At 40.3% G+C, this 24,019-nt stretch overlaps 1 protein-coding gene across 2 annotated transcripts in view; it reads left to right on the plus strand.

The window, feature by feature from the left end:
• The window catches only part of IL13RA1 (interleukin 13 receptor subunit alpha 1), a 65,201-nt gene that overhangs the window by 10,719 nt on the left and 30,463 nt on the right, over positions 1-24,019 (plus strand). For both annotated transcript variants that reach the window (XM_049704689.1, XM_049704690.1), the window contains exons 3-4: positions 1,945-2,083; positions 3,857-3,977. In XM_049704689.1, the coding sequence (XP_049560646.1) occupies positions 1,945-2,083; positions 3,857-3,977 (260 nt within the window). The remainder of the gene's footprint in view (positions 1-1,944; positions 2,084-3,856; positions 3,978-24,019) is intronic.

The following is a 24,019-nucleotide window of genomic DNA, read 5'->3' on the forward strand; positions in this document are numbered from 1 at the left end:
AGGGTCTGAATCAATAACCGATTAACTTTGAAAATGAAGTTTTTTTTAAAAAAAAGTTTCAGATTTAGATGCTAAAGTATGTTTTTACTTTAAGAAATTCCATTTATTAAAAATACTTGTGTAATAAAACTCCTCAGCCCTCTCACTGGAACAATATCTAATATAAGAGAACTGGGATTTTTCCATAATGATTCTAATTTATGGCATTTGACCGTACATTTTCCCCCGGGTGTCCTCAGAGGGCAAATGCAGCTTCCACACAAGAGTTATCAAGGATCCTTGTGTCAGGGTGGCTCTTTCAGGGGTATATGGGACTTCGGCTTAGTAAAATTGTGTGGTTGGTGAAATTTGCATTCGGAGCTTTCCTGCCACCATTATCAACAATCCTTGTTTCCTCAGCACACATTCATCAATTAAGGGCCAGTTTCCTTACTTCGCCATGAGAGCTATAATGGTGAAACATTCTCGAGAGCCTTCTCTTGGCTCAACTGGTATGTTCTAGTCCTGTAGGCAGCGACTATATGGAAAGCCAAATGATAAGTAGGTTTCTTGGCAAGGAATCAGGAATTTGTTGTGAAAATGTACTTGACTCAGAATAGCTGGAGGCCCCACTGAAGGTAGGCAGGGCTTTGCTCTGGGACAAAAATAATCAATGTCCATGGAGCTGAATCACCCTCTCTTTTCTCCCTGTCAGAATTTTGTTTGCAGGCATTTCTTTTTCTCTTCTTCCAGGGCTGACCAGCTAACTCCTTTTTTAGAGTGCTTTCTTGCCTGGGCCTAAGAGCTGTTCGGTCTGTACAAGGTGTTGTTTCTTCCCCATGTCTTTGCTGTGGCTCGTTAATTGATTTGCTGGCTACCTCTCAGAGGACATCCTTGTGCCTGGTTTTGAGAGTCTCTCGCAGTTGCCCTCATGCTCAGTTGGCAGCAGGCATGTGAAATGGCAGAGTACCCCTTAGGGTGGTAGATAAAGGTAACTCTGACACAATTTCCCTTCATGGCTATCAGCTCGTATATAAAAGGAAATGCTGTCTCCAACTTGAGTCAGAAACTATTGCAAAACAGGAAGCTCCTTGGAGCTCTGATTAAAAGCAGCTCTGTTCTTAATTATCCCAACTCTGTCACCTTGGAAAATGTTAATTTCCTCAAGAGCCTTTAATCTCATTATTCTAAATCATAATAACCAGGCTTGTGATTGTTATCCGTAAGCCGTGTATAAGTTGGCTTTCCGTGGTTCCACAAAGCTTATCTACCTTTTAGAATAAGAGCGTGCTATACTCAGTGCATATAATATCAACCCTTATAATTCATATGTGTATATGAGATAATCAAAATGGTCAAACAGTGCAGAAAGGTGTTTCCTGAAAAGTCTCCTCAGCCCTCAGGCTCCCCTTCTTTACTTCCTCTCCTCAGAGGTGACCAGGATTGCCAGATTCTTAAAGCAGTCCTTTTTACCTTGATCTTGATGTTATACTGCATCTACTTGGAATTGAAGTTTGATAAGCTTATTGTGTTTCCTTTGAAATTGCTCTTAGATATATGTGTTAGCATGGTAGGTTTGTAGTAAATGTCATGATGTGTATACATTGAAAATGCAGGAAACTGTCTTTTATCTATACCATGGTTTCTCAATGGTGGCACTACGGACATTTGATGCGGGATAATTTTTTGTTGCTGGGGGAGGGAAGGCTGTCTTGTGCATTATAGGATGTTTGGCAGCATCCTTGGCCTCTACCCAGTAGATGCCAGTAGCAGCCCCCTCCCAAGTTATGACAACGAAAAATGTTCTTAGACATTAACAAATGTCCCCCAGGAATGGGAGAACAGAATCACCCGAAGCTGAGAATCACTGAACTGTATACCATTTGATAACTTTCCATTTTCTTTACACAACTGTATTTCTGTGTGTTTGCTACTGCAATGCCTTTTTAAATTTCCTTATCTTAGAAAATTGCTCCAGAAACTTATCGTTCAAAAGAAGTGCCCCTGAATGAGAGGATTTGTCTGCAAGTGGGGTCCCAGTGTAGCACCAACGAAAGTGAGAAGCCTAGCATTTTGGTGGAAAAGTGCATCTCACCCCCTGAAGGTAACAGCTAAAAACACTGTCTCTTGGCATTTAGAGAATAAATCCAAATTATCCATATGCTTATGTTCAGTGTTCATTAATTCATTTAATTTTCAAACATTTGTTGAGTCTAATAAGTGTCAGGCACTGGTACTAGATGCTGACGACACACCAACAACTGTCAGGACATCTCTGCCTTTGAGGTGCTCACAGACAACTTGAATAACAATGCCTGATAGTTATAGACCACTTAATAATTTGGAAAGTGACACACACACACGCGCGCGCACACACACACACACGCCTCTCCCCTAAATAGAGCTTCGCAGGCTTATTCGGTGAACTGAGCAAGGCATGTATTATTACCCTGATCTATTTTGTGAGGAAGAAGGGAACTGAGTGAGTTGCTGTAGATCTTCAGGTCCCAGGTCCAGTACCTTAAACAAATGAAAATATTGATAGTGTCTCACTCATTATATAGAGAGATTAGATTGATATACAGGATGTATTTGGGGAAAGATGTTAAAAGAGGAAAGTGGGCATGTTGGCCCAGGTCTGACTCAAGACTAGCCCTAGAAAAAGCTGTCAAGTAGTCAACTTGATCATTGTTCCCAGCTCTTATGTTACATGCAGGGAGTAGCATATACTCAGGAAGAGCAGGGCTACCAGAGCCCAGATGTCCAAGTTTAACTCTCAGCTCTGCCAGCTTCTAGTTGTGTGACCTTAGGCAGATCACTTAGCCCCTTCTCTCTTCAGTTTCCTCACCTGTAAAAAGGGATGATGATAGTACTTATCTCCCAGGAATGTTGAAAGGATTACATCAATCAGTACACATGAGGCACTGAGAATACTGCCTGGCAGACAGTAAATGCTAGATACATATTATCTATTCACATCATGTTGCCCTTTGGTTGGGCAAGGTCCCAACCAAACACTACATGACTCGTTTTCTAGACCGTTCTCTCTACCTGTATGCACGGATCAAAAGTATATGAAGTAATATTTGTAAAGTTATAAAATTCAGTACTGCTAGGAGGCTGGGAGCACGGTTTACAGCAAGTTACCTCCCCTATACTCGTTTCTTGAGGACTTTAATAATCTGAAAGAAACTAAATTGTATTATGACGAAAAGGTGGGTGGTGATGGCTCAGCACAGTATGCCTTTAAGGAGCACGAGGGATGACAGGTTTGAATTTTAAACATAGGCATTTAATTTAGAGACGTGATGTCTTAACTTAAAAGGCTTTATAAAGGTAGAGATTTTAGATCATCAAGATTTTGGGGCTCCTAAGGCCATAACCCCCAATAGACAGCTACTAAGAGTTACGTTTTGCTTACCTTTCCCCAAATTGCCTCAGGAGGAAGGTTTGTTTAATTTTTAAAACAAGGTGTGTCAGTATTGCTCGAAAGACAAGGTAAATTATAACTCAGAACACCTGTTTTTTTTTTTAAAAAGACAGGTAGATATAATGGTTGTTTATATCTTCACATTCATTTGGGAAATTCCATAGTCATTTCCTATGACTGAAATGTTTGACCTTCAGACTCTCTCTCCAGTTAGGAATACAGGAGTTAGGGTCCCTCAGTGATAGTAAAGAGAGAAAGTTGTGAACAAATTAGATTTGGGTTTTCTTCCGCCTGGGTGCCTTCTGGGTCAAATGGGGTGAGAGGTTAGGGATTAGCTTTCCGGAGAAGCAGCCGGAAGCACGCTTGCCATCCCCCAGCCCCTAGAGTGACTGGCCAGCTCGCAGGGCAAGGAGACGAGGGTCCTAAACTCTTGGCTGCATATTCCAGGCGATCCTGAGTCCGCTGTTACTGAGCTACAATGCATTTGGTATAACCTGAGCTACATGAAGTGCTCTTGGCTCCCTGGAAGGAATACAAATCCTGACACTAACTATACTCTCTACTATTGGTGAGTATGCACAGGAGACTTACTGGAGAGGGACTGACTGTGATTGCGTTGGGAGCCTTTGCACCTAACCTAGTTAAAACAAACCCCAAAATGGACCAGCCTATTCTTTTCTACACATTGCTTCATGGAAAATGCATCTGCTTTTGGTGTCTCATTTAAAAAAAAAAAACAAACTCTTAAAAAATAATTATAGATTCCATATATATGTGTTAGCATACGGTATTTGTTTTTCTCTTTCTGACTTACTTCACTCTGTATGACAGACTCTGGGTCCATCCACCTCACTACAAATAACTCAGTTTCGTTTCTTTTTATGGCTCAGTAATATTCCATTGTATGCTAACACATACATATGGAATCTAAAAAAAAAATGGTCATGAAGAACCTAGGGGCAAGACGGGAATAAAGACGCAGACCTACTAGAGAATGGACTTGAGGACACGGGGAGGAGGAAGGGTAAGCTGGGACAAAGTGAGAGCGTGGTAGTGTGTATATGGACATATATGCACTACCAAATGTAAAATAGCTAGCTAGTGGGAAGCAGTCGCATAGCACAGGGAGATCAGCTCGGTGCTTTGTGACCACCTAGAGGGGTGGGATAGGGAGGGTGGGAGGGAGACGCAAGAGGGAGGGGATATGGGGATATATGTATACATATAGCTGATTCACTTTGTTGTAAAGCAGAAACTAACACACCATTGTAAAGCAATTATACTCCAACAAAAATGTTTAAAAAATTATAGATCCGCAAAATTAGATTGCAAAAATATATACAAAGAGATCTCATCTACCCTTCACCCAGTTTCTTCCAATGGTAGCATCTCGTATAACCAGAGTGCAATATCAGAACCAGAGAATTGACATTGGTACAATCCACTGACCTTATTCAAATTTCACTGGTGTTCCGTCCAGTTATTTGTGTGTGTGTGTAGGTCTATGCACTTTTATCATATGCGTAGATACAGAATAGCTCCATTACCACAAGGATCCCTTGAGTTGCCCTTTTATAGCTACACCCACCTCCCTCCTGCACACCCTCTCCCCACACTCCTCTCCCCCAAGTCTCTAACCTCTGTCATTTCAAGAATGTAACTGGAATGGAATCATACAGCATATAACTGTCTGAGGCTGACTTTATCTTTTTTAGCCTCTGCATAATACCCTGGAGATCCATCCAAGCCGTTGTGTGTATCAATAGTTCATTCCCTTTTCTTGCTGAGTAGTGTTCCATGCTATGGATGTATTGGTTTGTTTAACCTTTAATTCATTGAAGGATATCTCGAGTGTTTCCAATTTTTTGCAAGTATGAATAAAACTACTATAAATATTCATATTCAGGTTTTTATGTGGACATCACTTTTCAGTTCCCTGGAATAAATGCCTTAGGGTGTAATTGCTGGATCATATGGTAATTGCATATCTAGTTTTATAAAAAAAAAACCCTGCCAAACTATTTTCTAGAGTGGCTGTACCGTTTTACATTCCCATCAACAATGTCTGAGTGATTGGTATCTACCTCTCAAAGGGAAACTTAAATCATTCCCAGGGTTAAAAAGTAGTTTAGTTCCCCACAAAATAACTTACATTTCATGTTTGTGACTATATCTACAAAATTTGTTAAAATTTTCTTTCTTTTCTAAATTAATCTTTCATCATTTCCTTTCTTTAGAGCCTAGAATTTTTTAAATTTACTTTTATTTGTTTTTTTATACAGCAGGTTCGTATTAGTCATCGATTTCCTACATATTAGTGTATACATGTCAATCCCAATCACCCAATTCATCCCACCACCACCGCCACCCCCCACCACTTTCCCCCCTTGGTGTCCATGTGTTTGCTCCCTACATCTGTGTCTCTATTTCTGCCCTGCAAACCGGTTCATCTGTACCATTTTTCTAGGTTCCACATATATGCATTAATATACGATATTTGTTTTTCTCTTTCTGACTTACTTCACTCTGTATGACAGTCTCTAGATCCATCCACGTCTCAACAAATGACCCAATTTCATTCCTTTTTAGGGCTGAGTAATATTCCATTGTATATATATGTCACATCTTCTTTATCCATTCGTCTATTGATGGGCATTTAGGTTGCTTCCGTGACCTGGCTATTGTAAATAGTGCTGCAATGAACATTGGGGTGCATGTGTCTTTTTGAATTATGGTTTTCTCCGGGTATATGCCCAGTAGTGGGATTGCTGGATCATATCGTAATTCTATTTTTAGTTTTTTAAGGAATCTCCATACTGTTCTCCATAGTGGCTGTATCAATTTACATTCCCACCAACAGTGCAAGAGGGTTCCCTTTTCTCCACACGCTCTCCAGCATTTGTTGTTTGTAGATTTTCTGATGATGCGCATTCTTACTGGTGTGACGTGATACCTCATGGTAGTTTTGATTTGCATTTCTCTAATAATTAGTAATATTGAGAAGCTTTTCACGTGCTTCTTGGCCATCTGCATGTCTTCTTTGGAGAAATGTCTATTTAGGTCATCTGCCCATTTTTGGATTGGGTTGTTTGTTTTTTTGTTATTGAGCTGCATGAGCTATTTATATATTTTGGAGATTAATCCTTTGTCCGTTGATTCATTTGCAAATATTTTCTCCCATTCTGAGGGTTGTCTTTTCGTCTCGTTTATGGTTTCCTTTGCTGCGCAAAAGCTTTGACGTTTTATTAGGTCCCATTTGTTTATATTTGTTTTTATTTCCATTACTCCAGGAGGTGGATCAAAAAAGATCTTGCTGTGATTTATGTCAAAGAGTGTTCTTCCTATGTTTTCCTCTGAGAGTTTTATAGTGTCTGGTCTTACACTTAGGTCTCTAATCCACTTTGAGTTTATTTTTGTGTATGGTGTGAGAGAGTGTTCTAATTTGATTCTTTTACATGTAGCTGTCCAGTTTTCCCAGCACCACTTATTGAAGAGACTGTTTTTCTCCATTGTGTATCCTTGCCTCCTTTGTCATAGATTAGTTGACCATAGGTGCATGGGTTTATGTCTGGGCTTTCTATCCTGTTCCATTGATCTATGTTTCTGTTTTTGTGACAGTACCATATTGTTTTCATTACTGTAGCTTTATAGTGTAGTCTGAAGTCAGGGAGTCTGATTCCTCCAGATCCGTTCTTTTCCCTCAAGACTGCTTTGGCTATTCGGGGTCTTTTGTGTCTCCATACATATTTTAAGATTATTTGTTCTAGTTCCGTAAAAAATGCCATTGGTAATTTGATAGGGATTGCATTGAATCTGTAGATTGCTTTGGGTAGTATAGTCATTTTCACAATATTGATTCTTCCAATCCAAGAACATGGTATATCTCTCCATCTGTTGGTAACATCTTTAATTTCTTTCATCAGTGTCTTATAGTTTTCTGCATACAGGTCTTTTGTCTCCCTATGTAGGTTTATTCCTAGGTATTTTATTCTGTTTGTTGCAGTGGTAAATGGGAGTGTTTCCTTAATTTCTCTTTCAGATGTTTCATCATTAGTGTATAGGAATGTAAGAGATTTCTGTGCATTGATTTTGTATCTTGCAACTTTACCAAATTCATTGATTAGCTCTAGTAGTTTTCTGGTGGCATCTTTAGGATTCTCTATGTATAGTATCATGTCTTCTGCAAACAGTGACAGTTTTACTTCTTCTTTTCCAATTTGTATTCTTTTTATTTCTTTTTCTTCTCTGATTGCCATGGCTAGGACTTCCAAAACTATGTTGAATAATAGTGGTGAGAGTGGACAACCTTGTCCTCTTCCTGATCTTAGAGGAAATGCTTTCAGTTTTTCACCATTGAGAATGATGTTTGCTGTGGGTTTGTCATATATGGCCTTTATTATTTTGAGGTAGGTTCCCTCTATGCCCACTTTCTGGAGAATTTTTCTCATAAATGGGTGTTGAATTTTGTCAAAAGCTCTTTCTGCATCTATTGAGATGATCATATGGTTTTTCTTCTTCAATTTGTTAATATGGTGTATCACATTGATTAATTTGCATATATTGAAGAATCCTTGCATATCTGGGATAAATCCCACTTGATCATGGTGTATGATCCTTTTAATGTGTTATTGGATTCTGTTTGCTAGTATTTTGTTGAGGATTTTTGCATCTATATTCATCAGTGATATTGGTCTGTAATTTTCTTTTTTTGTAGTGTCTTTTTCTGGTTTTGATATCAGGGTGATGGTGGCCTCATAGAATGCGTTTGGGAGTATTCCTTCCTCTGCAGTTTATTGGAAGAGTTTCAGAAGGATGGGTGTTAGCTCTTCTCTAAATGTTTGATAGAATTCACCTGTGAAGCCATCTGGTCCTGGACTTTTGTTTGTTGGAAGATTTTTAATCACAGTTTCAATTTCATTACTTGTGATTGGTCTGTTCATATTTTCTATTTCTCCCTGGTTCAGTCTTGGAAGGTTATACCTTTCTAAGAATTTGTCCATTTCTTCCATTTTATTGGCATAGAGTTGCTTGTAGTAGTCTCTTAGGATGCTTTGTATTTCTGCGGTGTCTGTTGTACCTTCTCCTTTTTCATTTCTAATTTTATTGATTTGAGTCCTCTCCCTCTTTTTCTTGATGAGTCTGGCTAATGGTTTATCAATTTAGTTTATGTTCTCAAAGCACCAGCTTTTAGTTTTATTGATCTTTGCTATTGTTTTCTTTGTTTCTATTTCATTTATTTCTGCTCTGATCTTGATGATTTCTTTCCTTCTGCCAACTTTGGGTTTTGTTTGTTCTTCTTTCTCTAGTTCCTTTAGGTGTAATGTTAGATTGTTTATTTGAGATTTTTCTTGTTTCTTGAGGTAGGCTTGTACAGCTATAAACTTCCCTCTTTGAACTGCTTTTGCTGCATCCCATAGGCTTTGGATTGTTGTGTTTTCATTGTCATTTGTCTCTAGGTATTTTTGATTTCCTCTTTGATTTCTTCAGTGATCTCTTGGTTATTTAGTAATGTAGTGTTTAGCCTCCATGTGTTTGTTTTTTTTTACATTTTTTTCCCCTGTAATTCATTTCTAATCTCATAGCGTTGTGGTCAGAAAAGATGCTTGATATGATTTCAGTTTTCTTAAATTTGCTGAGGCTTGATTTGTGACCCAAGGTGTGATCTATCTTGGAGAATGTTCCATGCGCACTTAAGAAGAAAGTGTAATCTGCTGTTTTTGGATGGAATGTCCTATTAATATCAATTAAATCTATCTGGTCTATTGTGTCATTTAAAGCTTCTGTTTCCTTTTTTATTTTCATTTTGGATGATCTGTCTATTGGTGAAAGTAGGGTGTTAAAGTCCCCTACTATGTTTGTGTTACTGTCGATTTCCCCTTTTATGTCTGTTAGCATTTGCCTTATGTATTGAGGTGCTCCTATGTTGGGTGTATAAATATTTACAAATGTTATATGTTCTTCTTGGATTGATCATTGCGTAGTGTCCTTCTTTGTCTCTTGTAGTTTTATTTGTTTTAAAGTCTATTTTCTCAGATATGAGAATTGCTACTCCAGCTTTCTTTTGATTTCCATTTGCATGGATTATCTTTCTCCATCCCCTCACTTTCAGTCTGTATGTGTCCCTAGGTCTGACGTGGGTCTCCTGTAGACAGCATACATATGGGTCTTGTTTTTGTATCCATTCAGCAAGCCTGTGTCTTTTGGTTGGAGCATTTAATCCATTCACGTTTATGGTAATTATCGATATGTATCTTCCTATGACCATTTTCTTAATTGTTTTGAGTTTGTTATTGTAGGTCCTTTTCTTGTCTTGTGTTTCCTGCCTAGAGAAGTTCCTTTAGCATTTGTTGTAGAGCTGGTTTGTTGGTGCTGAATTCTCTTAGCTTTTACTTGTCTGTAAAGTTGTTGATTTCTCCATTGAATCTGAATGAGATCCTTGCCTGGTAGAATAATCTTGGTTGTAGGTTCTTCCCTTTCATCACTTTAAGTATATCATGCCACTCCCTTCTGGCTTGTAGAGTTTCCTCTGAGAAATCAGCTGTTAACCTTATGGGGATTCCCTTGTACGTTATTTGTCATTTTTCCCTTGCTGCTTTCAGTAATTTTTCTTTGTCTTTAATTTTTGCCAAGTTGATTACTATGTGTCTCGGCGTGTTTCTCCTTGGGTTTATCCTGTATGGGACTCTCTGCACTTCCTGGACTTGGGTGGCTATTTCCTTTCCCATGTTAGGGAAGTTTTTGACTATAATCTCTTCAGATATTTTCTCGGGTCCTTTCTCTCTCTCTTCTCCTTCTGGGACCCCTAGAATGCAAATGTTGTTGTGTTTAATGTTGTCCCAGAGGTCTCTTAGGCTGTCTTCATTTCTTTTCATTCTTTTTTCTTTATTCTGTTCTGCAGCAGTGAATTCCACCATTCTGTCTTCCAGGTCACTTATCTGTTCTTCTGCCTCAGTTATTCTGCTATTGATTCCTTCTAGTGTAGTTTTCATTTCAGTTATTGTATTGTTCATCTCTGTTTGTTTGTTCTTTAATTCTTCTAGGTCTTTGTTAAACATTTCTTGCATCTTCTCGATCTTTGCCTCCATTCTTTTTCTGAGGTCCTGGATCATCTTCACTATCGTTATTCTGAATTCTTTTTCTGGAAGGTTGCCTATCTCCACTTCATTTAGTTGTTTTTCTGGGATTTTATCTTGTTCCTTCATCTGGTACATAGCCCTCTGCCTTTTCATCTTGTCTATCTTTCTGTGAATGTGGTTTTTGTTCCACAGGCTGCAGGATTGTAGTTCTTCTTGCTTCTGATGTCTGCTCTCTGTAGAGCCTAGAATTATTAACAGCAGAACAAGGATGAAAGGGCCAGGATAATCAATTCAATTCAGTAAAACTTTAGCACACATTGTGGGTAAAGCACTGAATGGGCAGCAGAGATAAGAAACATGTCTCTTCACTCCTAGAGCTTCAAATTTGGAGGAGACAGCACCGGGCACAATTGCCTATATAAAATAAGAGTGCGTGATGGAGGCTTCCAGAAGTGTAGGCAGACTCTGTGGGAAGTGACGGTGGAGCTTGGGGTGGGACGGTGGAGCTTGGGGTGGTGGTGGAGCGAGGCTGAGAGGCTTTGATAAAGGGGGTGCACTGCCTGGTTGGGGTGGAGTCTCCGAGGCTGGAGGTGGCACCGGGCAAGAGTGGTCTGAGGACTGGGGTCATTGAGTCTGTGTGATTCCAGGTGAGGAAGCAGGAGATCTAGTGTTGGCAGTCTGCCCTGCATGTGCCCTTGTCCCCCTGTCTATTGCTCCTTCAGACTGTTTCTGAGAGAGTGGGGTGTGAAAGGCCACATCCAGGACTTCTGAAGCTATAGTATAAACATGGCCTTTATCCTGGAATGTCCATTTTGCCTGATGACTTGCTGTAAAATATTTTCGGTATATGAAAACACGGCTATGTCATGCAATAGAACGCAAAACAACCACGATTTTTTTTTTCAGGATTGAGAAACATTTATTGAATCAAAATCAAATACTTTCTTTTTATTATCTACAAGCCAACACTGAACTTACTTTATTCAAGAATGAACACTCTGTACAAAAAAATATGCTTATAGTATAAAAATATCACATGAATTTTTTAACAAAAACCTCCCAAGTTGCCAGGGGGTTAGCATTCACTCTCCTCCCCTGTCCCCAGAGGTGCTCCCGGCCAAGTTGAGAAGCACTGCAGGCGAAGCCAGACTGAGATCGTGCAGTTCAGTCCCCCCCACCCCTCAGGACAGATCATTCTCACTTGAGGTTTTGCAGTTTCACTTGTCCGCTTGTGGTACCTGTTGTTTCTCCTTTACTTAAAGCCCTTCAGTGGCTCCCTGGTGGCTGCAGGATAAAGTCCAAACTCACCAGCGTGACCGACAAAGCCTTTTGTGCTCCAGCTCCTGCCCATCTATCTCTGTGGCGTCAGTCTCGTCTCCCCCATGTACCCCCACCCCTCTTGCACCTACCTCCCAGCCCACACTGAACTTCTTCCAGTTCCTCAAACTCGCTCCTCAAACACTCAAACGGAAGAGTGGCAACCAAACCGAACGTTCAGCCAGAATAGCGGAAGCATCCTGCATTCCCTCACAGCCCAAGCCTTGCCCTTTCACCTGGATGCCCCTTATTTGTCCTTCTTAGCTCAGACATCACTTCCCTTCCAGAAAGCCTTCCTTGACTTCTCAAGGCTAGATATGTCCCCAGTCATCATGTACCACAGTATCTGGCACCTTCCTGTGTCATAATACTCAGCACATTGCGTTGCATTTCCTGTTTACTTAGTGGTCACCCTTCCCAGACTGCCATCTCCCTTGAGAGCACGGGCTGTGTCTTGTTTCCCCCGTGCCTGATACATGGTAGGTGCTCCATAAATAGGTTTTGAATGTTTGGTAGGATCCAAAGTTAAACAACATTCAGGACTGGGGTGAGGACTTAGAAGGGAGGGATAAACAACTCAAGAGCGTTATAGTTGATGAATAAAAACAGAGGAGGATTGAGTACATCTGCCACCCGAAAGAACTGCTAGTGAAAGGGACCGAGAACTAAGCCTTAAGAGGAGTAGCCTGGCCCTGATGATGTTGTGGTGAAGTCTGGAGAAAGCTGTTACTATAGGCTTTTTTTTTTTTTTTTACATCTTTATTGGAGTATAATTGCTTTTCAATGGTGTGTTACTTTCTGCTTTATAACAAAGTGAATCAGCTAACGTATACATATATCCCCATATCTCCTCCCTCTTGCATCTCCCTCCCACCCTCCCTATCCCATCCCTCTAGGTTGTCACAGAGCACCGAGCTGATCTCCCTGTGCTATGTGGCTGCTTCCAACTAGCTATCTATTTTACGTTTGGTAGTGTATATATGTCCATGCCTCTCTCTCACTTCATCCCAGATTACCCTTCCCCCTCTCTGTGTCCTCAAGTCCAGTCTCTACATCTGCGTCTTTATTCCTGTCCTGCCCCTAGGTTCTTCAGAACCATTTTTTTTTAAGATTCCATATATATATGTGTTAGCATACAGTATTTGTTTTTCTCTTTCTGACTTACTTCACTCCGTATGACAGTCTCTAGGTCCATCCACCTCACTACAAATAACTCAATTTTGTTTCTTTTTATGTCTGAGTAATATTCCATTGTATATATGTGCCACATCTTCTTTACCCATTCATCTGTCGATGAACACTTAAGTTGCTTCCACCTCCTGGCTATTGTAAGTGGAGCTGCAGTGAACATTGTGGTACATGACTCTTTTTGAATTATGGTTTTCTCACGGTATATGTAATCCCAGTAGTTGGATTGCTGGATCATATGGTAGTTCTATTTTTAGTTTTTTGAGGAACCTCCATACTGTCCTCCCTAGTGGCTGTATCAATTTACATTCCCACCAACAGTGCAAGAGTGTTCCCTTTTCTCCACACGCTCTCCAGCATTTATTGTTTGTAGACTTTTTGAAGATGGCCATTCTGACTGGTGTGAGGTGATACCTCATTGTGGTTTTGATTTGCATTTCTCTAATGATTAGTGATGTTGAGCATTCTTTCATGTGTTTGTTGGTAATCTGTATGTCTTTGGAGAAATGTCTATTTAGGTCTTCTGCCCATTTTTGGATTGGGTTGTTCGTTTTTTTGATATGGAGCTGCATGAGTTGCTTGGAAATTTTGGAGATTAATCCTTTGTCAGTTACTTCATTTGCAAATATTTTCTCCCATTCTGAGGGTTGTCTTTTGGTCTTGTTTATGGTTTCCTTTGCTGTGCAAAAGCTTTTAAGCTTCATTAGGTCCCATTTGTTTATTTTTGTTTTTATTTCCATTTCTCTAGGAGGTGGGTCAAAAAGGATCTTGCTGTGATTTATGTCATAGAGTGTTCTGCCTATGTTTTCCTCTAAGAGTTTTATAGTGTCTGGCCTTACATTTAGGTCTTTAATCCATTTTGAGTTTATTTTTGTGTATGGTGTTAGGGAGCGTTCTAATTTCATTTTTTACATGTAGCTGTCCAGTTTTCCCAGCACCACTTATTGAAGAGGCTGTCTTTTCTCCATTATATATTCTTGCCTCCTTTATCCAAGATAAGGTGACCCTATTTGTGTGCATTTATCTCTGGGCTTTCTATCCTGTTCCAATGATCTATATTTCTCTTTTTGTGCCAGTACCATACTGTCCTGATGACTGTAGCTTTGTAGTATAGTCTGAAGTCAGGGAGCCTGATTCCTCCAGCTCCGTCGTTCTCTCTCAAATTGCTTTGGCTATTCAGGGTCCTTTGTGTTTCCATACAAGTTGTGAAATTTTTTGTTCTAGTTCTGTGAGAAATGCCATTGGTACTTTGATAGGGATTGCATTGAATCTGTAGATTGCTTTGGGCAGTATAGTCATTTTCACAATGTTGATTCTTCTAATCCAAGAACATGGTATATCTCTGTATCTGTTTGTATCACCTTTAATTTCTTTCATCAGTATCTTATAGTTTTCTGCATACAGGTCTTTTGTCTCCTTAGGTAGGTATATTCCTAGGTATTTTATTCTTTTTGTTGCTGTGGTAAATGGGAGTGTTTCTATAATTTCTCTTTCAGATTTTTCATCATTACTGTATAGGAATGCAAGAGATTTCTGTACATTAATTTTATATCCTGCTACTTTACCAAATTCATTGATTAGCTCTAGTAGTTTTCTGGTAGCATCTTTGGGATTCTCTGTGTATAGTATCTGTCATCTGCAAACAGTGACAGTTTTACTTCTTCTTTTCTGATTTGGATTCCTTTTATTTTTTTTTTCTTCTCTGGTTGCTGTGGCTAAAACTTCCAAAACTATGTTGAATAATAGTGGTGAGAGTGGGCAACCTTGTCTTGTTCCTGATCTTAGTAGAAATGGTTTCAGTTTTTCACCACTGAGTACGATGTTGTAGGTTTGTCATATATGGCCTTTATTATGTTGAGGTAAGTTCCCTCTATGCCTACTTTCTGGAGAGTTTTTATCATAAATGGGTGTTGAATTTTCTCAAAAGCTTCTTCTGCATCTATTGAGATGATCATATGGTTTTTCTCCTTCAGTTTGTTAATATGGTGTATCATTTTGATTGATTTGCATATATTGAAGAATCCTTGCATTCCTAGTTGATAAACCCCACTTGATCATGGTGTATGATCCTTTTAATGTGCTGTTGCATTCAGTTTGCTAGTATTTTGTTGAGGATTTTTGCATCTATGTTCATCAGTGATATTGGCCTGTAGTTTTCTTTCTTTGTGACATCTTTTTCTGGTTTTGGTATCAGGGTGATGGTGGCCTCGTAGAATGAGTTTGGGAGTGTTCCTCCCTCTGCTATATTTTGGAAGAGTTTGAGAAGGATAGGTGTTAGCTCTTCTCTAAATGTTTGATAGAATTTGCTTGTGAAGCCATGTGGTCCTGGGCTTTTGTTTCTTGGAAGATTTTTAATCACAGGTTCAATTTCAGTGCTTGTGATTGGTCTGTTTATATTTTCTGTTTCTTCCTGGTTCAGTCTCGGGAGGTTGTGCTTTTCTAAGAATTTGTCCATTTCTTCCAGGTTGTCCATTTTATTGGCATATAGTTGCTTGCAGTAATCTCTCATGAACCTTTGTATTTCTGCATTGTCAGATGTTACTTCTCCTTTTTCATTTCTAATTCTACTGATGTGAGTCTTCCCCCTTTTTTTCTTGATGAGTCTGACTAGTGCTTTATCAATTTTGTTTATCTTGTCAAGGAACCAGCTTTTAGTTTTAATGATCTTAGCTATTGTTTCCTTCATTTCTTTTTTTTTTAACATCTTTATTGCGGTATAATTGCTTTACAATGGTTTGTTAGTTTCTGCTTTATAACAAAGTGAATCACTTATACATATACATATGTTCCCATATCTCTTCCCTCTTGCGTCTCCCTCCCTCCCACCCTCCCTATCCCACCCCTCCAGGCAGTCACAAAGCACCGAGCCGATATCCCTGTGCCGTGTGGCTGCTTCCCACTAGCTATCTACCTTACGTTTGTTAGTGTATATATGTCCATGCCTCTCTCTTGCCCTGTCACAGCTCACCCTTCCCCCTCCCCATATCCTCAAGTCCATTCATTTCTTTTTCATTTATTTCTGATCTGATCTTTATGGTTTCTTTCCCTCTGCTAACTGTGGGGTTTTTTGTTCTTCTTTCTCTAATTGCTTTAGGTCTAACGTTAGGTTGTTTATTTGAGATATTTCTTGTTTCTTGAGGTAGGATTGTATTGTTATAAACGTCCCTCTTAGAACTGCTTTTGCTGTATCCCATAGGTTTTGGGTCGTCGTGTTTTCATTGTCATTTGTTTCTAGGTATTTTTTGATTTCCTCTTTGATTTCTTCAGTGATCTCTTGGTTATTTAGTAGTGTATTGTTTAGCATTCATGTGTTTGTATTTTTCACAGATTTTTTTTTCCTGAAATTGATATCCAGTCTCGTAGCGTTGTGGTCAGAAAAGATACTTGATATGATTTCAATTGTCTTAAATTTACCAAGGCTTGACTTGTGACCGAAGATATGATCTATCCTGGAGAATGTTCCATGAGCACTTGAGAAAAATGTGTATTCTGTTGTTTTTGGATGGAATGTCCTATAAATGTCAATTAAGTCCATCTTGTTTAATGTATCATTTAAAGCTTGTGTTTCCTTATTTATTTTCATTTTGGATGATCTGTCCATTGGTGAAAGTGGGGTGTTAAAGTCCCCTACTATGATTGTGTTACCGTCGATTTCCCCTTTTATGGCTGTTAGCCTTTGCCTTATGTATTGAGGTGCTCCTATGTTGGGTGCATAAATATTTACAATTGTTATATCTTCTTCTTGGATTGATCTCTTGATAGTTATGTAATGTCTTTCTTTGTCTCTTCTCGTTGTATTTGTTTTAAAGTCTACTTTCTCTGATATGAGAATTGCTACTCCAGCTTTCTTTTGATTTCCATTTGCATGGAATATCATTTTCCATCGCCTCACTTTCAGTCTGTATGTGTCCCTAAGTCTGAAGTGGGTCTCCTGTAGACAGCATATGTACGGGTCTTGTTTTTGTATCCATTCAGGCAGTCTGTGTCTTTTGGTTGGAGCATTAAATCCATTTAAATTTAAGGTAGTTATCAATATGTGTGTTCCTATTACCAGTTTCTTAATTGTTTGGGGTTCGTTATTGTAGGTCCTGTGTTTCCTGCCTAGAGAAGTTCCTTTAGCATTTGTTGTAAAACTGGTTTGTGGTGCTGAATTCTCTTAGCTTTTGCTTTTCTGTAAAGGTTTTAATTTCTCCGTCAAATCTGAATGAGATCCTTGCTTGGTAGAATAATCTTGGTTGTAGGTTTTTCTCTTTCATCACTTTAAATATGTCCTGCCAGTCCCTTCTGGCTTGCAGAGTTTCTCCTGAAAGATCAGCTGTTAACCTTATGGGGATTCCCTTGTATGTTACTCGTTGTTTTTCTCTTGCTGCTTTTAATATTTTTTCTTTGTATTTAATTTTTGATAGTTTGATTAATATGTGTCTTGGCGTGTTTCTCCTTGGATTTATCCTGTATGGGACTCTCTGTGCTTCCTGGACTTGAGTAACTATTTCCTTTCCCATATTAGGGAAGTTTTCAACTATAATCTCTTCAAATATTTTCTCAGTCCCTTTCTTTTTCTCTTCTTCTTCTGGGACCCCTATAATTCTAATGTTGGTGCGTTTAATGTTGTCCCAGAGGTCTCTGAGACTGTCCTCAATTCTTTTCGTTCTTTTTTCTTTATTCTGCTCTGTGGTAGTTATTTCCACTATTTTATCTTCCAGGTCACTTATCTGTTCTTCTGCCTCAGTTATTCTGCTCTTGATTCCTCTAGAGAATTTTTAATTTCATTTATTGTGTTGTTCATTGTTGTTTGTTTCATCTTTAGTTCTTCTAGGTCCTTGTTAAATGTTTCTTGCGTTTTGTCTTTTCTATTTCCAAGATTTTGGATCATCTTTACTCTCATTACTCTGAATTCTTTTTCAGGTAGACTGCCTATTTCCTCTTCTTTTGTTTGGTCTGGTGGATTTTTACTTTGCTCCTTCATCTGCTGTGTATTTCTCTGTCTTCTCATTTTTCTTACCTTACTGTGTTTGGGGTTCATAGTTCCCGTTGTTTTTGGTGTCTGCCCCAATGGATGAGGTTGGTTCAGTGGGTTGTGTAGGCTTCCTGGTGGAGGGGACTGGTGCCTGTGTTCTGGTGCATAGGGCTGGATCTTGTCTTTCTGGTGAGCAGGACTGCATCCGGTTGTGTGCTTTGGGGTGTCTGTGACCTTATTATGATTTTAGGCAGCCTCTCTGCTAATGGGTGGGGTTGTGTTCCTGTCTTGCTAGTTGTTTTGCATAGGGTGTCCAGCACTGTAGCTTGCTGGTCGTTGTGTGGAGCTGGGTCTTAACGTTGAGATGGAGATCTCTGGGAGAGCTTTTGCCATTTGATATAACGTGGGGCCGGGAGGTCTATGGTGGACCAATGTCCTGAACTTGGCTCTCCACCTCAGAGGCACAGGCCTGATACCTGGCCGGAGCACCAAGACCCTGTCTGCCACACGGCTCAGAAGAAAAGGGAGAAAAAGAAAGAAAGAAAGAAAAATAAATAAATAAAGTTATTGAAATAAAAAAATTAAAATATATTATTAAAAATATAAAAGTAATAAAAAGAAGAAAGAAAGAGAGAAGAGAGCATCCAAACCAAGAAACAAATCCAGCAATGATAACAAGCATGAAAAACTATACAAAAAAAATGGGCAGACAGAACCCTAGGACAAATGGTAAAAGCAAAGCTATACAGACAAAGTCACAGAAAGAAGCATATACACACACACCCACAAAAGGAGAAAAAGGAAAAAATATATATATATGTAGAAAAAAGGAAGAGGGCTTCCCTGGTGGCGCAGTGGTTGAGGGTCCGCCTGCCGATGCAGGGCACACGGGTTCGTGCCCCGTTCTGGGAAGATCCCACATGCCATGGAGCGGCTGGGCCCGTGAGCCATGGCCGCTGAGCCTGCGCATCCGGAGCCTGTGCTCCGCAACGGGAGAGGCCACCACAGTGAGAGGCCCGCGTACCGCAAAAAAAAAAAAAAAAAAAAGGAAGAGAGCAACCAAATCAATAAACAAACCTACCAATGATAGTAAGCTCTAAATACTAAAGTAAGATAAACATAAAACCTGAAACAAATTAGATGCAGATAGCAATCCCCAAGTCTACAGTTGCTCCCAGAGTCCACCACCTCAGTTTTGGGATGATTCGTTGTCTATTCATGTATTCCACAGACGCAGGGTGCATCAAGTTGATTGTGGAGCTTTAATCCACTGCTTCTGAGGCTGCTGGGAGAGATTTCCCTTTCTCTTCTTTGTTCGCACAGCTCCTGGGGTTCAGGTTTGGATTTGGACCTGCCTCTGTATGTAGGTCGCCTGAGGGCGTCTGTTCTTCGCTCAGACAGGACGAGGTTAAAGGAGCAGCTGATTCGGGGGCTGTGGCTCGCTCAGGCCTGGGGGAGGGAGGGGTGCAGATGTGGGGCGAGCCTGCGGTGGCAGAGGCCGGCGTGACGTCGCACCAGCCTGAGGCGTGCCGTGTGTTCTCCTGGGGAAGTTGACCCTGGATCCCGGGACCCTGGCAGTGGCGGGCTGCACAGGCTCCTGGGAGGGGAGGTGTGGATAGTGACCTGTGCTTGCGCACAGGCTTCTTGGTGGCTGCAGCAGCAGCCTTAGCGTCTCATGCCTGTCCCTGGGGTCCGTGATGATAGTCCACGGCTCGCACTGTCTCTGGATCTCATCTAGGCGGTGCTCTGAATCCCCTCTCCTCGTGCACCCCAAAACAATGGTCTCTTGTCTCTTAGGCAGTTCCAGACTTTTTCCCAGAGTCCCTTCCGGCTAGCTGTGGTGCACTAGCCCCCTTCAGGCTGTGTTCACCTAGCCAACCCCAGTCCTCTCCCTGGGATCTGACCTCCAAAGCCCGAGCCTCAGCTCCCAGCCCCACTCGCCCCTGCGTGTAAGCAGACAAGCCTCTCGAGCTGGTGAGTGCAGGTTGGCACCAATCCTCTGTGCAGGAATCTCTCCACTTTGCCCTCCACACCCCTGTTGCTGCGCCGTCCTCCATGGCTCCAAAGCTTCCCCCCTCCGCCACCCGCAGTCTCCGCCAGTGAAGGGGCTTCCTAGTGTGTGGAAACCTTTCCTCCTTCACAGCTCCCTCCCACTGGTGCAGGTCCCGTCCCTATCCTTTAGTCTCTGTTTATTCTTTTTTCTTTTTCCCTACCCAGGTACGTGGGGAGTTTCTTGCCTTTTGGGAGGTCTGAGGTCTTCTGCCAGCGTTCAGCAGGTGTTCTGTAGGAGTTGTTCCACATGTAGACGTATTTCTGATGTATCTGTGGGGAGGAAGGTGATCTCCACGGCTTACTCCTCTGCCTTCTTGAAGCTTTCTCTCCAGTATCCCCTCTTGATGAATAAATTACAAAAAACTGGCCCGACCAAGTAGAAGGGCATTCTTCTTCCTCTGGGCTGAAACGTTCTGGGCTGATGCAGTGTCTTGCCAAAGCTGACAGCAGATGGTGCTCGGGCTGGCTTTCAGCCATTAGTTCATGCCTTGGTGCAGGGGATAATCTATAGCTATGGGAGGTGGCGCAAGAAGCCATCCTCAGAGAGTGGGGGTTCGCTGGCACCCGGGGTGGGGGGAGCAGGCATCAGTAATACCACTTCTTGTCATACATGTTCCCAGAGTTGGTCATCAGCGTGGATGGACTCTTTCTGTAACATAGACCTGTGCTGGCCAATACAAGGGCCACTAGTCACACATGACTGTTTACGTTTTAATTTAAATTAATTAAAATTAAATCGAATTAAAACTTCAGTTGCTCAGTCTTAGTAGCCCATTTCACATATGGCTAGTGGCTGCTGAATCAGACAGCACAGATCTCAAACGTTTCCATAATCCCAGAAAACGTTGTTGGACGGTACTGGTATAAATTCTGTATCTTTTGCCCTTACTACCCCGCAGCTTATTTGTTTCTGGAGCCACACTGCCTTGGTTCAAATCCTGGCTTTCTTTCTTATTAGCAGTGTGATTTGGAGGTAGTCACTGCTCTCTGAGCCTCAGTTTTATAATCTGTAAAATGGGGGTAGTAATAATAGTGCTACTTCTTAAGGATGTTGTGAGGGCTGTTATATGAAGAGTGTTGAGAGTTGTGCCTAACTGCTAACATTTATAGAGTAAGCACGCAATACATGGTGGCTATATTGTTTTTTTATTATTCATCCCCACTCCCTTGCAGATGTAGCCAGTATACATAGCTGGCCTCTTGCCCAACCTCGCATAATTAGCGCCTAGCCCATACCTCTTCCTCCCTGCTGTCCCCTAGAGAGGTCCTTTCCAATCAAAACCACAAAAGAAAAACATGTGGCTCATTCATAATCAAGCACTCAGAATTGGTTTAGGTACCAGTTTAAATCTTGCCAAACAAACTGCCGGAAGCCCCGGGGCAATGACTTGAAGTCCTGCAGGGATAGTCTGGCATTTAAGGGAGCCTGACCTTAATAGCTACAGACTAGCCGTGCCAATGAATTTTCGGGAATTTCTTACCATATTAATCATCTTCAGAGTGGGGAAATAGTCTTTAATTTGTCCATTTCCTCCTTATGTCTACAGTATGATTCTGTGGATTCCAGTGTTTGATTTTTAACAGGAAGCACTTGAATGCGTCCTATCTTAGGTTATCATCTAATCTTTCACAAAACTTTGAAGGTTGTCTATTCAAAACCGATATTTTTCCTTTCGCTATTTTTTTTCTAAAGAACAACAAAATTTTTTTTTAATTTCATATCTGGGGTCCATGAGCATATATGAAATACTCAGGGTACAAAAATGAAAAAGGAATCTCAAAGGTTCATTATTGAAAAAAATTTAACTTTCTACATAGTTTTCTTTAGTTATGTAAAAATAATGTCATAAGTTTCTTCAGTTTTTTATTTTTGGCTGTGGGTGGAAAACATTTCAGGCCTGTCTGATCTAAAAGCTAGTCATGGCTGTAACTGAGCTTTTAAAAAACTGTTTCATTCATGAACCACAGGGGCCTACAACCACAAGAAAAATCTTATGTACTATCTCTTAAGGGACAAGGTCACTTTCTATATTGAAGCATTTCTTTGCACAGCTTTTGAAGAACTAAATACATTAGATCTGAATTTTTGTTTTCTTTTTCAAAAACGACATTATTTAGAACAGTTCTAGGTTTACAACAGAAGTGAGAGGAAGGTACAGAGATTTTCCATATACCCACTGCCCCCACAATTAATAGCCTCCCCCGTTATCAACATTCCCCACCAATAGTACATTTGTTCCAATTGATGAAGCTACACTGATACATCATAATCACCCAGAGTCCATAGTTTACATTAGGGCTCACTCTTGGTGTTCTACATTCATGGGTTTGGACAAATGTATGACATATATCCATCATTATAATATCATACAGAGTATTTTCATTGCCCTAAAAATCTTCTGTGTTCCACCAATTCATCTCTCCCCTACCCCAACCCCTGGCAACCACTGATTTTTTTATCCTCCATGGTCAACCACTCATCTTTTTACTGGCTGCATAGGTTTGCCTTGTCCACAATGTCATATAGTTGGAATCATACGGTATGCAGCCTTTTCAGATTGGCTTCTTTCACTTAGTAATATGCATTTAAGGTTCCTCTATGTATTTCAGAGCTTGATAGCTCATTTCTTTTCAAGGCTAAATAATATTTTGTTGTCTGGATGTACCACAGTTGATTTATCCATTTGCCTACTGAAGGACATCTTGTTGCTTCCAAGCTTTGGCAATGATGAATAAAGCTGCTTTAAACATTTGTATGCAGGTTTTCGTGTGCACATAAGTTTTCAGCTCCTTTAGGTAAATACCAAAGAGCACGATTGCTGATCATATGGTAAGAATATGTTTAGTTTTGTAAGAAACTGCCACACTGTCTTCCCAAGTGGCTGTACCATTTTGTATTCCCACCAGCAGTGAATGAGAGTTCCTGTTGCTCCACATCCTCGTCAGCATTTGGTGTTGTTGGTGTTCTGGATTATGGATATTCTAATTGGTGTGTAGTGGTAACTTGTTGCTTTAATTTGCATTTCTCTGGTGACATATGATATGGAACATCTTTTCATATGCTTATTTGCCATCCATATATCTTCTTTGGTGGAGTGTCTGTGAAGATCTTTGGCCCATTTTTTAGTTGGGTTGTTTGTTTTATTGTTGAGTTTTAAGAGTTCTTTGTGTATTTTGGATAACAGTCCTTTATCAGATGTGTCTTTTGCAAATATCTTCTCCCGGTGTGTGGCTTGTTTTCTTATTCTCTTGGTATTATCTTTTGCAGAAGTTTTAAATTTTAATGGAATTCAGCTTATCAATTATTTCTTTTAAAGATCATGCCTTTGATGTTATATCTAAAAAGTCATCATCACACCCAAGGTTGTCTAGCTCTTCTCCTGTGTTATCTCCTAGGAGGTTTATAGTTTTGCGTTTTACATTTAGGTCTGTGATCCATTGTGAGTTTAAGTTTAGTTTTGTGAATAGTGTAAGGTCTGTGACTAGATTCATTTGTTTTGCATGTGGATGTCCAGTTGTTCCAGCACCATTTGTTGAAGAAACTATCTTTGCTCCATTGTCTTGCCTTTGCTCCTTTGTCAAAGATCAATTGACTGTATTTATGGGAAAGATCTGAGTTTTATAAGACTGGATTTTGCAGCACAATCCCCTGGAGAATTGCTGTCAAAATGCTTATTCCTAGGCCCTGGACAAAACCTTCTAAGTAGGGTTCTCTGGGAGAAGGTTTGAGGAATCTGAATTTTTAAAATGAGCACAGATGATTCTGAAGTAAACAGGTGAAGGGTTTGGGACTCTTTACTCTTAGTTCATTTTCTAAATTGTCTTCCTTTTCTGCAGAACCTTTGCACAGCTCCCCTTGTGACTGATAATGTAAGGGTTGACTCTGTGTCTTCTGCCAGTTACTATAAAACAGAGTCCTTTGATAGTCTAGACAAAAAAGTGTAATGAGCACATTGTCTGCCTGCGCTGTGCTAGATGATCATTGGGGAAAGGTATATGTAGAGGTTTTTTGAAATGGGA

Source organism: Orcinus orca, chromosome X, assembly GCF_937001465.1.
Source record: "Orcinus orca chromosome X, mOrcOrc1.1, whole genome shotgun sequence".
Taxonomy (NCBI): Eukaryota; Metazoa; Chordata; class Mammalia; order Artiodactyla; family Delphinidae; genus Orcinus; species Orcinus orca.